The sequence below is a fragment of the Drosophila ananassae genome, chromosome 2L, assembly GCF_017639315.1.
Source record: "Drosophila ananassae strain 14024-0371.13 chromosome 2L, ASM1763931v2, whole genome shotgun sequence".
In the NCBI taxonomy this organism is placed as follows: Eukaryota; Metazoa; Arthropoda; class Insecta; order Diptera; family Drosophilidae; genus Drosophila; species Drosophila ananassae.
The window spans coordinates 1,652,330-1,668,362 of NC_057927.1; the positions used below are offsets into that span (position 1 = coordinate 1,652,330).

General features: G+C 44.6%; 5 protein-coding genes across 9 annotated transcripts in view; 2 read left to right on the forward strand and 3 right to left on the reverse strand.

Moving 5' to 3' along the window:
• Nucleotides 1–3,273, reverse strand: part of LOC6500183 (acetylcholinesterase) — a 36,947-nt gene extending 33,674 nt beyond the window's left edge. Inside the window, exons 1-2 of one of the 4 annotated variants that reach the window (XM_014910930.3) lie at nucleotides 3,186–3,273; nucleotides 1,856–1,974 (exon numbers count right to left, since the gene is read on the reverse strand). The gene's annotated coding sequence lies outside the window, so the exon portion shown is untranslated. Of the gene's footprint in view, nucleotides 1–1,855; nucleotides 2,372–3,185 lie in introns of those variants that run through there. The other 3 variants (XM_032450027.2, XM_032450028.2, XM_032450026.2) reach the window with 3 other exon arrangements.
• A 1,283-nt stretch (nucleotides 3,274–4,556) lies between these two features.
• LOC6500370 lies at nucleotides 4,557–6,288 on the forward strand. 2 transcript variants are annotated; one of them, XM_014911030.3, is made up of 3 exons: nucleotides 4,557–4,655; nucleotides 5,718–5,883; nucleotides 6,092–6,288. In XM_014911030.3, exons 1-3 carry the CDS (start codon nucleotides 4,561–4,563, stop codon nucleotides 6,173–6,175), a joined length of 345 nt encoding a protein of 114 aa, XP_014766516.2. In that variant the 5' UTR covers nucleotides 4,557–4,560; the 3' UTR covers nucleotides 6,176–6,288. The 2 variants fall into 2 exon arrangements, with proteins under 2 accessions (XP_014766516.2, XP_044574196.1); XM_044718261.1 differs by having other exon boundaries at nucleotides 4,616–4,659.
• Nucleotides 6,289–6,763: 475 nt separating this feature from the next.
• On the reverse strand, nucleotides 6,764–8,173 carry LOC6500182 (protein suppressor of variegation 3-7). Its single transcript, XM_001953035.4, has 2 exons — nucleotides 8,052–8,173; nucleotides 6,764–7,992 (listed from the first exon to the last, which is right to left on the reverse strand). The coding sequence occupies exons 1-2, from the start codon at nucleotides 8,081–8,083 to the stop codon at nucleotides 6,873–6,875; spliced, it is 1,152 nt and encodes a 383-aa protein (XP_001953070.1). The 5' UTR covers nucleotides 8,084–8,173; the 3' UTR covers nucleotides 6,764–6,872.
• A 182-nt stretch (nucleotides 8,174–8,355) lies between these two features.
• LOC6500371 (protein suppressor of variegation 3-7) lies at nucleotides 8,356–13,107 on the forward strand. Its single transcript, XM_001953036.4, has 5 exons — nucleotides 8,356–9,332; nucleotides 9,534–10,103; nucleotides 10,175–10,543; nucleotides 10,626–11,561; nucleotides 11,617–13,107. The coding sequence occupies exons 1-5, from the start codon at nucleotides 8,551–8,553 to the stop codon at nucleotides 12,662–12,664; spliced, it is 3,705 nt and encodes a 1,234-aa protein (XP_001953071.1). The 5' UTR covers nucleotides 8,356–8,550; the 3' UTR covers nucleotides 12,665–13,107.
• Nucleotides 13,020–15,712, reverse strand: LOC6500181 (TBC1 domain family member 5). The gene is made up of 6 exons (XM_001953037.4): nucleotides 14,822–15,712; nucleotides 14,664–14,760; nucleotides 14,456–14,598; nucleotides 14,179–14,321; nucleotides 13,768–14,117; nucleotides 13,020–13,709 (listed from the first exon to the last, which is right to left on the reverse strand). Exons 1-6 carry the CDS (start codon nucleotides 15,526–15,528, stop codon nucleotides 13,191–13,193), a joined length of 1,959 nt encoding a protein of 652 aa, XP_001953072.1. The 5' UTR covers nucleotides 15,529–15,712; the 3' UTR covers nucleotides 13,020–13,190.
• Between the last annotated feature and the right edge of the window lie 321 nt (nucleotides 15,713–16,033).

The following is a 16,033-nucleotide window of genomic DNA, read 5'->3' on the forward strand; positions in this document are numbered from 1 at the left end:
TCCCGGAATTAATAACATAATATTTGCACATATTGTGAAAAATTAAACATTGTGCAATGATAAATAATTGTTATTTACCATTTATATTTGAACTGTCATATGAGGAACAATGCAATTTATTTTGAATTGATTTTTCATTAACCAGAAATTGTAAGCCATCTCGTAGACTCTGTTCGGATGATTTCCGGATTAAATATTAACGACCATACGCCGGGAAACTAAATTAACATTTCACTCTCTTAAAAAAGCTCTAAAAGTCAACAGTATATCATGATATTAAAATATTATAGAAAATAATGGAAAAGTAAAATTTATGGCCTATGAAACAAAAATTTAAAAATATAAAATTGAAATTTTTATTGTAGGTTTTATGGGAAAGAGAAAAGCTGCAAAAATAATGCCTTTTTTTAAAGGGGAAAAGAGTGAAACACATTTTTTATTAAACGTACTATGCAAGTGCACGAAAGCAACATAAATCTCAATCAAAAATGCAGTTCACAGATACATAAAAATCCCCTATCAGACCCCCATCAAAGCCCAGCAAACTAGTTGAACTGATTATCCCATAGATACCTCCCACAAAAATGTATCTGGGTATCGTTGGTAGTAACATGTAAATAGTCCCCAACAAAATATAGAAAAAAGAATCTGAACAGAGCAAAAGTGCACATAAAGCGACCTAAACTAAGCCCGGCACGCAATCGCATGAATCTGAGCAACTAATCAGCGTTTTTATCTAATAAGCCGCAGCCACGATGACGACGCGACGATCATGAGATGATGATGATGATGCTGCATGATAACCATGCGGCATATGGTACATAGTACCTGTATGTACATAGTATAGTATGGTACATGGTGTCTGTATGGTGTACGACATAGTGTGTATGGGCTAAGTGTGATAAATCGACAGTTGAATTAAACGACATGTGGGCAACAGGGCGCACAGACAGTGTGCGACAGGGAATCTAGCAAAATATTTACACCCACTCTACCGCGAATTAAGCCCACTCACGCACTCGGGTGCACAATAATCGGGAGAAATGAAGAAAGTAGTGGGTCTACATGGTGAGAAAAATATATACGAATTTTTTCAAATTGTACTTTCATACAAGATCCTATAGTTCACTCGGCATCTTGCCTATCAGATTGTACTATGCTAGTACGATAAAAGTTTATAATGTTAAGATATGAAATAAGTTATTTCAAATTACATATTATTCAGGGATTATTCGACTTTACTTTGGATTAAAAAAAATAAATAATATTTTGAATCCTCTTGAAAAAATGTAGCCCACAAATCGTCGATTATATTTCTCCGTGCGGCTATAGAGCGAAGGAATAAAGTAAAAGTGTCTTTTCATCAGAATTTTAAATGTGCTTGCCCTCGATGTGAGTTGCCAAAAAGATGGTGTGTATAAGTGTGTGTGAGAGTGGGTACAGGTGTGCGCGTGAGCCGACCGAGCGGAAGTTATGGAGCCTACGTGCCCCACAAAAAAAACCAACAGGCTTTTCGCTTTCGTTGGGCGGCCAAATGTGGGGCAAGCGAACGGTTATTGAGGCAGCGTCACTCGATAAACCACCAATACCAGTGACCAGGACCTCGTATGTAAACAGACAAATTATGAATTTGTAAGACTCCGTTCCAATCCCGGGTATCCTGTTTTTTCTCTCCCTGACTGTTTTTCCATTTTTTTTTTGCGTTTTGTGTCTCTGCCTCTCTCGATTCTGTTACGGATCACGGAGCTCATCAAAAATCGTTAAATGCGAAAATCGAACAAGGAATTCGGGAACGAAAACAATAAGGAGGAGGTGGGGTGTTTTATATGGAGGGGTCGGAAGTATCGAAACTCACCTTTTTTTTTTTTATTTGTGCGTTGGGCTGTGAATGCTGCCCCGGGTCGCTCACTACATGACACTGTTTATGTTTTTTATTTACTTAAAAATCTCCCAATTTCTCGTTTAATCTTTGAACTGAAAATATATCGGGTATTGGTTATATTCTGTATTCCTTTCACTTCACTTTTTTCACACACAAATCTGGCTAGCGAACATCCTTTGCTGCTTGTGTGTTATGCCATATGCATGCATGGGTGTGTGCGTGGCGTAGTGTCGAAAGTGTTAGTGTGTTTTTGGGAGCTTGGATTTGAGAAATGATTTGTCTTCGAAACTACTTCTCTTTAGATTTTATGTTTTTTAAGTTCTTGTATTTTTGCCAGCTGTTTTAATTGAGGAATCCTCTTGATTTCAGTTTCTTCTTATCCGCACTATACTGAAGACCACTGGATTAGACCGCTCGATCCGCTTTGATCAAACCACGACGATGTCTCTAGCTAAACTGAAGCCCCAAGCCACCTGGGCCGGAGCTTCTCCTGAATAGGGGGGTTTCCGCCGCCCATACCCCGCAGGCTCCCAAAAACACCGAATTTGTTGTTGCCGTTGTTGTGACCCTAGTCGCCCTGTGTCAGTTCGTTTCAGTCCTCTCACAAACACTCATCCGAATGCCATCGCAATGCGTACTTTGAACTGTTCGAAAGACACACATACACATAGGCTTTCTCTCTGACGGCTTTCACACATAACGGGAGTATGCGGCGCTGTTGACCATTTTCCGTTACTTGGCTCTCTGGCAGCTTTTGGTATTACTGTTATACAGCCGCAACGCAACTCTCTCTCTCTATATATTTTGTACGGCTTTCCACTCTCCGTATTTTTGGCAAAAAGCTTTCGGAGAGAGCACTTGCCGATTTTGTTGTTGGTTAGGCCCAAAATTTCATTATCTCAAGTGGCCGCTTTGTTTGTTTATTTGAAAATTGATGAGTGCGTTTAGCTCTCAGCTGAGTAAATGTTTTTATTTACAGACTTATTTAACATTTTCTAACTAACAGAGTTTCTGCTTCTAAGATACTCATATGTTTTTGTTTGTTGGCAAACCCCCGAAAATCGATCGCACACGTTTTAGGCGTGAATTTCAAACAGACACACACACACACACACCAAAACACAGCTTGTTCTTGGTCTTACACACACACACAAAACATAGAGGCATAAAGGCTGCCGCAGCTGTTTTGAGCCATGAAGTAGGCTACACTTCTTCACAGGAAGCCTTTACGCTCAGCTAAAGAGAACTAATGAAATCTTCCGATTTACAATTTTACTTTTTTTCAAATTAATCTTTACTATACCGCCAATGAAAGTGTATAAGTTCGCAGATAAGATGGGAACCAACGTGTCCGACGACTCTCAACAGAATGCGGAGAACTGAGAAATAAATGCCGAGTAGCTGCAGCAGCCAAGCACAACAACAGCTGCAAAAGCCGCGTCGGCGTCCGGGATGAAAAATTTTCTAGCCACACTCGCACATACACTCGCACTCGGCTTAAGCCTCCATATTATAGTAGAAAATTTGATATGAAAACATTGAGCATAAGCCGCAGAAAGCTTTTAGCCCTCAGCTGTGTGCCCAAGTTGTTGCTAGTAACGCAGTGTTTTGGTATAACAGTTTCAACCGTTTTTTAGTTAAGAAACCTTAGTCTTCGTATTCGTATTGACATATCCCTATTTATTGAGGGGAGCCCCAGATGATACTCAAATGAGTTTGCCTTAAAAACTGATTTTATTCCATACAGATATTTTATAAGAAACGTTCATAAAAATCATAAATCTAAGAACTAAGACTACTTATCAGCAATATAAACCTTTCTGAACACAGACCCGCTATCTGAGTGGTGACACTTATCAGCAAGACTTAATCACTATTTGAATTCAAAAACTACACTAAACACTTTTTAGAATAAATAGATTAAGTGGTTTTCCATCGAAATCAAAAATAACAGCCCATTCAAAAATATGTTCAAAAAGTACACATAATGGATAGGTACATATATTGAAAAAGTTCTTTTTTTTTATAGATTTCAAATGTAAGCAGTTTTCGTATACTTTTATAGTTACCACCGAACATGAAAGTTTAAAAAATTTGTTTAGATGCTTGTTTTTTTTTCAAACAATCGACTTGTTTATAAATCCGACCATCCATTCCAACCAAATATTCGATAATGGGATCACAATCACTATTTATTCAATATTCTTCGATACCACAACACAATGGTTTTACATCGTTTTTCCATATGTTTTCCGACAATACAAATGGAATCTAATTCTTATTTTTGGTTAAATGGTTTGTTCTCTTTCAAATCTATTTTAAGAATCAGAGTCTATACGATATGCAGAATACAGAATTTAATAAAATACTAGATGTATTATCTGAAGAATGTCTGGGAATGAAAATGCGACTACTTTAACATTAATTTTGTATACAAATTTTCGAAATACGTCTACATACTACAGCACGTAGCTAAGGCTATGTTATTGGAGATGAATATCGAATTCTTAAAACGAATATCTTAAAAAGTATGTAAATTATTTTGTTTTTAATTTGTAGACATTTTTAAATCTCACTATAAGTAGTATTAAAACTCCTAGATCCGCTCTCGCCGGATGAGCTTGAGCGAAAGCTTCCAACGGAAGCTCCACTCGAAACAGTGGAGCGAGGTGGGGCGCATGGTAAACTGCAACTTGTTGCGCCGGTTTGTGGGGTTCTCAATCTGTTTTGGAACCTCGTACGCAGTACATCGACTTTCGCTGCCGATCTTGTGGTTGGTTTGTTATTGTTTGCTTTACCAATTTATCACCTTGTGTTTTGGTGGCTGTTAAGCTGTTTTCAATCGTACGTGGGCGCGCGCCAAAGTATTTATAAAGAGTCTCTACGCATAGTTCGGCAAAAAACCATTATCGCAAAGTGCAGATGTTTTATATTTGTTGGGGCTAATTAAAAATTTGCGAATTTCTCCGAGAACCATGTTAATTGTGCCAACCGGTTCGCTAGTGATTCGCAATTACTTGTATGACCCGCTGGTAGCGAGAGATGACTTAAGAAGACACACCCCGAGTACATACTAGATAGTAATGCGATTTGCATAATGACGACATTTGTTTTGCGATCTTTAATCAGTGTCAAACATGGAATTCTGAACGAAATAGCAGCGGTCGAGGTCTCGGCCTCAGAGTCCCCCCCAGTGACTGTCCCGCTGCCTTTTTTTGGGCACAATCAGTTTTGACGTCAGTGCCTCTAAACTCAGTTTGAAGCCCCAACCAATATGGTTGTTCGCATTTTTGTCACGAACTTAAAAGTGAAATCTAAATGTAGAAGAAAGCCATGCAAGTGCAGTTTTTGGGGAGTGGAAAACCTGAATATTTAAATAATATTTCTATGACAACGCATTCATTAAGGTTTTTTTTGTATGCATATCATACAATACATACTTGAGTATAAATAGATTGTTCGTAAAATTTTTTCATAAATTTTTTATTACTCAATTAAAATCTGACGAAGGTAATGCGAAGAATTCCTGAATTTAATAATTCTCGCCCTAAAAAAACAAATAATTATAGGACCTCTATATTTTTACTTAATTGAACTCATATGTAACCAACATGTATTACCCCATAAGTCATCTATAATCGGACACGGTAATAACGATGACCTATTTTATACGATTTGTGTTTGAAAGAAATTGCATGATAAGAATTTTTTCCAGAATTTTAAGCAGAGACTTAACATTTTAATAGGATTCGCTTTATTTGGACGTGCGGCTGATAAGCTTTTATGATTTTGTTCCCACCCACTAAAAAGATTCCTTTCATTATCTTATCGCCAGCTTGAATCATTCTGAACAAACAACACCACACATCACGATGCCCAATCCACTGTGGTTCATCTTCTGGCTGCTGGTCTTCTGGTTCATCTCGTTCTTCGTGGCCTTCTTCTGTGCGTTCTTCTACATCTGGGTCTATGCCTTCGCTTCCTGCATTCCAGCCCTCACAGTAAGTTATTTTCTGAGAAAGGCGGTGGTGTATGGGCTTGCTTATCGAGTCATGTAGATTTCTAACCAATTAGTCATTACGGGGACTTTAACTTATCAGAGCCACACAACTGGGGCTTATGAACAGAGCCGATATCTAGCGTGGGGTTTCTGCCGACCCACACCCTTTCCCGAAAAAACTAACTAAACTGATTCGTTACTATTTCCAGGGCATAGCGGACATTTTGCTGCAAGGCGTGCAGTTTCCGTTCTACTGCGGAAAGGCTATGCTGGAGGGCAGACAGGCGTTCTAAATGTGGAAAATCCCCTGCCAATCTCAACCTTAAGTGCCTTACTGATATAGCTCTTGTTTTCGATCATTTTTATTTTACAATAAAGCTTACTTAACTAATATTTATAAAACACACACTATCTGATCATTTGTAATATCGTGTATACGAGACGTTAACTGATCGTCAGTGAGGAAAATGACATCATGAAACAATGTTTAGCTTCAGGAACTCGAGATACGGTATCTTATTGATATCTCAATAAGGAAAAGTGCAAAAGTCGGAGACAAGCCATGAAAAATTGAAATTTTATAGTAATTTACAACATTCTTCAAAGTCTACGTATTTATGGTTTATAAGTTAGGCATAGAGTAGAGCTCATTCATAAATTTAAAGCCTGAAAAACGAAAAATAAAATTAACTGTTCCAAAATTCATTTATTTCTTCGCCTTCACTCTCTAAACTTTTTACATAATTTTGTAAATTAATACACTTTTTGGCTTTATTTTTTTAATCACAAGATTGGAAAAATATTTTAATCAAGAGATCTTACACATATTGAGGTAAGAAAGTTGTTTTCCTTTCGAAAAGATAATAAGAAAACCAAATTAATAAACTACAACAACTAATAAATAACTTTATTAAAGAAAATCAAGTAACAAATCAGAAAAAATGAAAGCCCTAGAAAATCTAATTTGTCAATTTGAGCGTGGCTTGACGTTCATTTTGTGGTGGAGGCCACTGTGGCATTCTGTTGACCGCTGCCCGGAGCTTCTGGTGGTGACCCGGTAGAGGTTCCTGCGAGATCGTGGCTGGGTTGTCCGGCGGCCTGAGAAGTCGACTCCTGTTCGCCCATGGCTCTCAACTCTAGCTCGCCAATAAGCTGCATCACGCGAATTTTACCCTCGGTGGCCAGTTTTGGAGGCAGGCTCTTGACAGTGGCGCAAATGCTGTCAAAGAAAAGTTCCACGGAATCTCGTGGTGGGCGCTCCAGAGAGGACTGAGAAGAAATTGACGACGGTTGGTAGCAGTGCAGCTGGCGAGGGGCATAAGCGGGTGCGGCCCGAGGGGAGGAAGTGTAACAGCTGCCAGCTATGGGCGTGATGGTAGCTTTTGAACTGATCTCTTGCGGCAGTCCAGGATTGGGCGGCGTAGTGGGAGCAGCCATGTTACCTAATGGTCCCGTCACCTTTTTAATGGTAATGCGGCAGGGTGGCGGTTGGGGAGTGGAGTTGGAAGTGGAAGTGGGAAACGAAGATCCTGATATTGTTCCGGCTCCTGCCGGCAATTCATTAATGGTTACCTGAAGAGGCAGGTAATCCAGCATGCCAGATTGCTGTGAATCTGTTTCAGATATGCGCCGCTGCTGTTTGGAGACTGGCTCTGCCTCGAAATCATTTTGGGACTCCAGACCCCCCTCCGGTTCGCCCTCGTCCTCGTCACCCTCATCACACTCTCCATCCGAGTCGGCTTCCTGGTCGCCCTCGTCCTCCTCGTCATCCGGATGATTGGCTCTCGAACCATAGGCAAGCTGGCACTCCTCCTCGTCGTTGTACTCCCACTTCATAACGCCATTTCCATCAGTTCCAGGCTCTTGTTTGGGAGCCAGGGATTTTCGCTGTGAATTTTCCGTGTGTTTGATGCTGCCCTCGTGTTTTCCAAGATCGGATCGCTTGCAGCTTAGCCGGCATTCACACACAGCACAGAAGACAAAGTGGGGATCAGTTTCGTCAGGCAGCAGCCACGGATATATCGCCTGGTACTCTGGTTTCGTTTTGGGCCGCGGATATTTGAGCAAAGCGCACGGTCGACGTGGCCGGTATTCCGATCGAAGGGCATCACTTTGTAAAATTAACGTGAACAGTAGGTTGCAAGAGGTCTGAGTGGCATGAATACTTACAGTTTTTCCTGAGTTAACTGAAGATTTGCCATTTGGACAACCTTTTTGCAGAATATAAACAAATTGTTGTTCAGTATGACCGTTCTGTGGAGTGCAGAAAATACTTTGGACACTGACCAGTTCCCTGTTTATTTATGTAGAAAATTTTCAAGGTTTACTCAAACTTAAATATTGAATTAAAAAAAAAAAACTGTAATATTTGATAGTTAATTGCATACAGAAATATGTCATTAATTCAGAATCCAATGCCTATATAGATTTACTTTGAAACTGTTTCCATGAAAAGTTTTTCATTCGTTTTCTAGCACTGGTTTCGCGGCAATTTTCAGGACTGGTTTGATTTTGTGTTGCCGAACATTGTTTTCGACCAGCACCGCTCTCCGCATATTTCATTGTCCTGTAATTTTTCAAGATTCTTGCAATTTGAAACGAATGCTGTGACTTCGACACTCCTGTGACACCGCTCCAGAATCCGTCTGGCCTAATTGAGCTACTCGAAATGGAAGTGGAGACCGGCCAAGTGGAAAATTTTAACGAAGCGTCGGATGCCGGCGACAAAATGGCGTCTGCAAATGTTAGCGAAAATGCCAATATTGAGACTGCTGCGGCGTCGTCGGATCACGAGCTGAAAATCATGGATGTAGAGGGTTCTGTTATAGCAGAGGAGTTGCCAGAGGAAAGGGTGCCGATGGTGATTTTAGTGGATGACGATGACGACGATCCGGCGGACGAAGATAGACTGTCGCACGGCGAGCACGAATTGGCTGACACAGACATGGACGACGATCATGCACCGATGGTGGCGGAGCTCCAGTCTGCTCTCAACAATCCGGACGAGAAGCCATTAGATGACAACCACCCAGATGAACGCGAACCGGAGGCGGACAACGTTTCCACCAAGACCGAACCCAGCAGCGACGCAGAAAGCAATCACTCGTACGCCGATCCGATGGGATTGCTGGAACGCCTCGACACCCAAGACGCCGAAAGCCAGGACGACGACGAGGACTTCAGCATGGACGACAGCAGCAACGAGAAGACATTGTTCCCTCGCAAGAAGATGCCCCGCGCCAAGCGCTGGCTCCTCTGGATGAAGCGCTGGCCTTGGATTCTGCACGAAGACTCTGACGCCACCTACGCTTTCTGCCTTTACTGCAACATGAACATCAACGTTAACAACCGCGCCAAGCACATCCAGCAGCACAACATGTCGCTGTACCACCAGGAGCGGGAATGCAACTACGTGGCTTTCAAGAAGAGTGAGGAGCAGACGCGAGGAACGTGAGTAGAAATAGGGCTAGTCCTCACCATTGATGTTGGTCTGTTGGAGGCATTTGTTTACTAGATCGTAGATAGTAACCATAGATCGTAGATAGGTTTTAAATGATATAAGGGACTCATCTCCATTATTAGTTTCTCCAACAGACCTCGGCCAGATTGAAACATTTCTAAAGATAACTACCCTCTATAATTTATTCACAGAACCAGTGACATCGAAGTGAAGCACGAGTTCGGAACGAACAGCTACGTGGCTGCAATGAAGCAGAAGCGTGCGAGTGAGATCGAAGCCTTCAACAACTTCAACTGGCTGCGCTGGCTCCGCTGGCATCCCTGGCTGGAGAGGGCACAGCCAACGGGCACCGTGGGGATGTGCCGTGTGTGCAACGTGCGTATGAACGTGGAGTTTGTTTACCTGCGAAAACGCCATGAGGCGTCCAAGGGCCATTTGGAAGCGGTGCGGCTGTACGACTCGGATAAGCCCAACCGAAAGCGAAAACGAAGCAAGAGCGTCGCTGAAGCGGGCGAGCTGGCATCGGAACAGCAACCTATCGGCGAACAGGAGGGGGAGGAGGAAGACACAGCTGTAGTGATGATGAATGGCGATATGTATGTCAACGATGATCCTGGTCGGTGGTGTGAACTCATTCCGGACACCAGTCCGCAACAGTGCCGATGCACCCTCTGCAACTGCCGCATGGTCATCACCAGCTTCCTGCGCCACTGCAAAGCCAAGATCCACTGTCAGAACTCTATGGAGCTGTTACAAAAGCGGTAATTATATTCCTAATTCCTGTAGTCTGATTTTAAACGACTCTAATTAATACTTTCATCGCCTTCCAAAGGCCCTTGCAACGCGGCATCTGGTCGGTGTACGCCGACGTGCATCCCTGGATGGTGGCCGATCCAGAAGACCCCAGTATCGCCTACTGCAGTATTTGCCAAAAGCGTTTCATGTACGGCAACTCGGAAATCAAGCGAAAGAATCACGAGAACTCGGAGAAGCACACATCTGCGGTAGCCGCCCAGCAATCCCAAGAAATTCCCATCAATGATGCAGATGATGAAGCTAATCCTGCGGAGAATCCGCTTGGCGAGGGGGAACTCGGAGTGCCCGCCCTTCTCGGAGCTCCCTCGGACAGTGATGGCAGCGAGGAGGACTACAACAACGTTACCGACGACAACTGGTCCGAGACACAAAGAGCCAAGAAGACGTAAGTTCGGTCTGATGGTTTTCTTTTGAGATACTTTACAATTTCATTAAAAATATATAACTATTTAATATTAATTTTGCAGGAACTCCGCAAGAAGTGTCGGAGAACAACGTAAAGCGAAAATCCGTGCCGGAATTCGTTTCTACCCGTGGCTCTGCTACTCCAAGGATAGAAAGGTGCAGCTGTGCAAGTTCTGCCGCGTGCGTTTTCATAACGATGCCGCCAAGGCGCGCCACGAGTTCAGCGCTCGACATCAGAAGCTAGTGAAGCAGTATAAAGCCCGACAAGCGCTGTTGCCTCCGGCTGAGAAGGAAGGTCACCAAGATGAGGAGGAGGAACTAAGCAACACGGACTCCGGGACCGTGGACACCGAAAAATTGATGAAGCAGGTTCGACCCTCCTCGGCAAAGGCCTTCGCGAAGCCCATCCCGGCCACAATCAAGGGCAAGGTGATGGTCTGGAAGGCTCGCTTTCCGTGGCTCTCCTACAAGAAGAGCGAGGAGCGGCGCAACTACGGCTGGTGTAAGCTCTGTGAAGTTTCGGTTTTCATACCGACCTCGAAGTTCGCTTCGAAACACCAGCGCTCCACTCGACACATTCGCTTGCGCATTGAGCGCAAGAAGGCCGGAGCAGTCTCTCCAGAGACAACGTCTGCAAAGAACTCTGATAACATCTCCGCTGCAGTGGCCACAGCAGCTGCGCTGACAACTGGAGAAGCGAAACACAAAGCAGCCATGGCAGAGCTGCAGGCCAAGTACAATTGGCTCGAGCCGGATGCCAACGACGAGAACCACTGCCACTGCCGAATCTGTGAAACTCGTCTGCCCATCAAGCTCTTCTACTTGCGGCAGCACGATTCCTCCCGCAAGCACTCTGAAAACCTCGAGAGGCAAAAGGCGGCCGCCGTTCCCCCTCCCCCGGCGGCATCTCACTCCACTTCAGAGGCTACGGCCGAGGCCGAGGTGCAGGAGTCCGGCCTGGAAGTCGACAAAGAGAGCGACGCCGATCTGAGTCTGAGGTATGGGCTTATCTGTAGCAGATTGAATCAACTTCTAATCGAAATCTTTTTATAGATCTGATGGTAGTACGGCAGAGCCCCCCTCAAAACGTTCCCGTCGATCGATGGAAGTACGCCGCATTCTGCGCGCCCTGCGAGACTCCATGGGCAGGCGGCAGGATGAGCGGAGCCAGCTAGACATGGCCAAGGACATGATCTGCTCATCCTTTGACATTGTTTCGCGCCTGCGAACTCTCGAGCGAGAGACTGTCGCGCCGACGCCTGGCCAACCCAACGATGTCTCCCTGAAAGCTCCAGAACCCCGACATGTAGTGGATCTGTTCTTCGATAGCATTGCCCCTACCATGAAGGCACTGCCAGCCGATCTGGCGGCTGAGGGAAAGGCCAAGATAATGCAGTTGGTGTGCGGGCTGGAGGTGAAAGCCATGCAAAGAACTTCTGCTGCTGTGCCTGGCAGCAGTTCTGGATCCGGGTCGACAGCTGATTCCTTGCCAACAGCCAAATCTCCACCTAATGCTGCTAATCCGGAAGTCCCTTCCAGTGTAATCACCATACCGGACGATGACCAAAAAATCCAAAACAACAATGAGCAGCAGGGAAGCCCGTCTAAAAGGAAAAGCACGGGAACCTTTACTCCAGTAACCCTGAATGGCAACCACAACGATGTGGCCGAGAACTTGCGGCGCATGCTGAACAATACCCAAATAAAGGTGACGAATCGCCAGGACCCGGAAGCCGTTCGTTGTGTGCCGCTGGACAAGCTCACCTCGCTGGGACGGATTAACGGCGGTCGACATAGCATCGGCAGTGCATTGGAGGCGTCTTCCAACCAGCCAACAGACTTGAGCAACGGAAATGCAGTGGGCTCGTTGCGGCAAATACGCGTAAACAACAATAACAACTCGAAGATAATAAGTTTACCAAAACCTATACAGCAGCCACAGTTGCAGCAGCAACACCATCAGATGCAGCCGCAAATGCAGCAGCAACAGCTCCAGCAACACATTCAATCATCTTCAGCCATGATACGTAACAACTTGACCAGCAACGGGGCACAACTGCCTCAATACCGGCCGATGATTAACCACAATCGCCGACCATAGAATATAAGTAATATACGCATATTGTTAATCCCCTATCCATAGCCATAAATTTCGTCATTGTCATATATTTAATTTCACTTATTCAGACTCGGATTCGGATTTTTTGTGTGTTGTAGAAGATAAATGCTGGACAAGCATGATTGATTTAAAAGTCAGTGACCAAAAGAAAACTTATATTTTTTATGATCCCTTCTAGATTCCTAAAAATATGCACACGATCTTTAGTTTCTAGTTCTATCACCAAAATGAATCTGTTCGTATGGAGGAATATGCATGTTTTCTTTCTTTTTTTTTTGCCGAGCCCATAGGGGTTTTGTTTGAGAAACATTCCCGCCCAGTAAAAACTAATTTAAAATTGTTATAAGCACTTGAAAAATTGGATCAACTTATTTAGTTTACTGACTTTTGCGAAGTCCAAATATAATTACACTGTATGTCTTCAATTATTTTGATTCACCACTTGGTGGTTCTTTTTTCTGTTTCTAAGTCTAAATTCAGTTTCAGTCGATTAGAGAGGATTCAGAAATCAGCTCAGTGCGTTCGGGTGGCGCTGTTGGGGTTCCGCGGCCGGAAGACCGTTTACGGTCGAAGCGGAGTCAGAGCCCGGCTTCTCGTCGCTTGTGATCGTGGATAGCTCGATTTCCCGCAGTTCTCCCAGAAGCCGTCGCATGGAACTGTGCATGAAGGCATTTTCGGGCATCTCGTAGCCACCAGTGGCGGTAGTAGGTGGTGCAGCTTTCGTCGTGGGAGAAGCAGTAGGCGAAGCCTTTTTTGGCCGGCTGGAGTTGTTCATTTGCTTCTGCTCGTTGGCCTCTAGCGCCTGATCAATGGGAGCGGATCTGGCATGGAGTGGGAACATAAACTTGACATCTAGGAAGCTGCACAGCTCCTCAATATTGTCGAGCGTTCGGCCAAGCTCCTCGTTGGCGTTGGCCTGCTTGGCCACGTGGTGGCGTACTGACCCCAAGTAAGTCTGCAACTTGCTCCGTGCTATTTTTATCACCGTTTGGGCGTTCTTCAGCTCCAGCCGGAGAAGCTCAGGGCTCTAAAAAAGAGGAAGAATTAAGCAAATGGGAATATTAAAATCCAGATGAGCTACCAACATTTTCGAGGTACCCGTCCATGGCCACCCGATGAGAGTCCTGCAGCTTGGCCAGCGCAGAAGAATCCGCCGCATTCCGCTCCTGCATATATGTAATCTGCCGATCGATCTGACTCCCGGTAGTTGCCACGGATGATGTTTCCGAAAGGGTGCGGGGTCGTGCAGCAGGCGCTATAGCTTCTTTTCCCGTCGAGTGGTTTGCGAAGGATACGCAGGTGAAGGCGTTGGCCGGATAATCGAATTCCTTGGGGTTCAGCATAAAAAGAGCGTGGCGCAGCACCAAATGGACGTCCACATTGCCCGGATAGCGCATAAGATATGTGAGAGAAGTGGTGTAGTCGCTAAGCAGAACTGCAATCATGAAAATTCACAAATTTTTCAAATCTTAAAAGTACTTTTGGGGAATACCCACGCTTATCACGGATGTGCACCAGCATAGCCACCAGAATGTAGTTGGGCAGATCGAAGCGGTCGCTATCGGCAAAGATTGCATCCCAAAGCAAGAGCAGGTCCAGCAGCATGAACTCCCGCCCGAAAAGAAGGCGTAACCAGCGACTACAAACGAATAGGATTAGTTTGAAATATAAGAGGCATATGGTGGGGGTTTCTATGCCTTGAAAGTACCCTCAACCGTACTTTTCTGGCTGTATCCGTGCATTTTTTATTTGTTTATGAGGAAAATTACTCACATGCCGAATATGTGAAGCGGAATTTCCATCTTCTGGAGATAGTGGTGCAAATGCTGGTCCTGCTTGGCCAGTATCTTGTCGCGTATAAAGTTCAGCTGGCTGATAACCTCCGCCTCTGTTTGCGGCTCGTTCTCCCCGGGGGACTGAAATCAAAATTGAATGATAAGCGATAGGACAGATGGAAAATCTGGTATAGGCTGGGACACACCTCATTGCGTTGTTCGATGTGACCGCCGGGCGTCGAGACGAGATTTGAGACGCGATAATAAGACTCCACAGATGCCATCAAGCGGGAAAACAAAGAGCTTTGGGAAATAAGAAATGTTATGCCGGGATTTTATTATTGACACTTTGCATGGGCCTTACTAGGTATCCGCCTCGAGGTAGGCTGGATCCAGGACGTCCAGTAGCGTGGGATTTATGTCCGTCTTGGCCAGCTCACTGAAATGCAACAGGGACTGGTGATCGCTGTACACCACAAAGATGATTGGTGCCAGGATCTCGTGCATACCCTGGCGATAGCACATGTATGGGTGCTCCCGGGCGTAATAGAACAAGATGTTGACCATCGCGTTCTGCACCAGGGGCTTGCGAAAAAAATCCACGCCCGGAAACGTGCGAACCACGTCCTGCCGGATGACGGCGAAGAGCTCTTGGTCGCTGAAGTACTGATTCCACACGCTCTGTGTCTCCTGAGACAAGGGATCGTCGTTGCAGTCCAAAGCTATTTGATGGGGATTCCGCACGTAGTCTGCCCGGAACTTGTCGTAGCGCACTCGTTGCTGAAGGCGCTGACTAATCCAACTTCGGTGCTCCGAAGTGAGAACTCTGAGGAGCAATGCCCAGTGGATGCTCCGGAACTTTGACATCTTAAGGTCACCGGCGAAAGCAGCTCGGCGCAGGGTCTCCGGCTCGCCATCAAGGGTGCTTAGCAGTTGGGTCCACTCTTGTCGGTAACGTTCCACGGAGTTCATTGCTCCGGCTTCGGGAATGCCCCGCGCGTCGCTTAAATTCACACTTTCCTTGGGCACCGATCCGTTCAGCGTTATGGCTTCAATTCCTCGCACAGTCATAGCTCGTTGCTGACAGTCCCTTAAATGCGGACTGGGATGGACAACCTCTCTGTCGCCATGACAATGAGCTGATTCGAGGATGCGGAGTGGCGGGAGAGAGGAGGCACCAAAATAAAACACAAACAATGAGAAATGTTGATTAAATTCGGCTGATAACAACAGTGTGGCCGAGCTGGGTAAAGAAAATTATGCAAGTAGGAGTTGCTTTGGCAACGATATACCTTAATTTCTCAGTCTGGCAACTCCCTCAGTGGCTTTTAATTTTGTAACGGTTTTGAATTTTATTTAACCCTAGACGGTCATGCTTATTTTTCCTACGTTAAGGTTATGCTTCGTCGAATCGACGACGCCAATTTTAAAATAAGTATAATTGATAAAAAACAAACAATATTGTAAAAAATTTTTTTACTGCGTTTTATTCATAACGTTATCAGTTCAAAATAAGAAATAACAATTCATTTTTACATTAATAATACACTTAAAAACTAAAAAATAATAAACAACC

Bases quoted from the DNA above. Each gene is read 5' to 3' on its own strand.
- LOC6500182 (XM_001953035.4), bottom strand. From the start codon at position 8,083: ATGGCAAATCTTCAGTTAACTCAGGAAAAACT. The intron at 7,993-8,051 runs GTAAGTATTCAT...AATTTTACAAAG, and splicing joins CAGTTAACTCAGGAAAAACT to TGATGCCCTTCGATCGGAAT.
- LOC6500181 (XM_001953037.4), bottom strand. From the start codon at position 15,528: ATGACTGTGCGAGGAATTGAAGCCATAACGCTGAACGGATCGGTGCCC. The intron at 14,118-14,178 runs GTGGGTATTCCC...TCATGATTGCAG, and splicing joins GGTGCACATCCGTGATAAGC to TTCTGCTTAGCGACTACACC. The intron at 13,710-13,767 runs GTTGGTAGCTCA...CCTCTTTTTTAG, and splicing joins TGGACGGGTACCTCGAAAAT to AGCCCTGAGCTTCTCCGGCT.
- LOC6500371 (XM_001953036.4), top strand. From the start codon at position 8,551: ATGGAAGTGGAGACCGGCCAAGTGGAAAATTTTAACGAAGCGTCGGAT. The intron at 10,104-10,174 runs GTAATTATATTC...CGCCTTCCAAAG, and splicing joins ATGGAGCTGTTACAAAAGCG to GCCCTTGCAACGCGGCATCT. The intron at 11,562-11,616 runs GTATGGGCTTAT...ATCTTTTTATAG, and splicing joins GACGCCGATCTGAGTCTGAG to ATCTGATGGTAGTACGGCAG.
- LOC6500370 (XM_014911030.3), top strand. From the start codon at position 4,561: ATGGTAAACTGCAACTTGTTGCGCCGGTTTGTGGGGTTCTCAATCTGT. The intron at 4,656-5,717 runs GTTGGTTTGTTA...TCTTATCGCCAG, and splicing joins CTTTCGCTGCCGATCTTGTG to CTTGAATCATTCTGAACAAA. The intron at 5,884-6,091 runs GTAAGTTATTTT...TACTATTTCCAG, and splicing joins CCTGCATTCCAGCCCTCACA to GGCATAGCGGACATTTTGCT.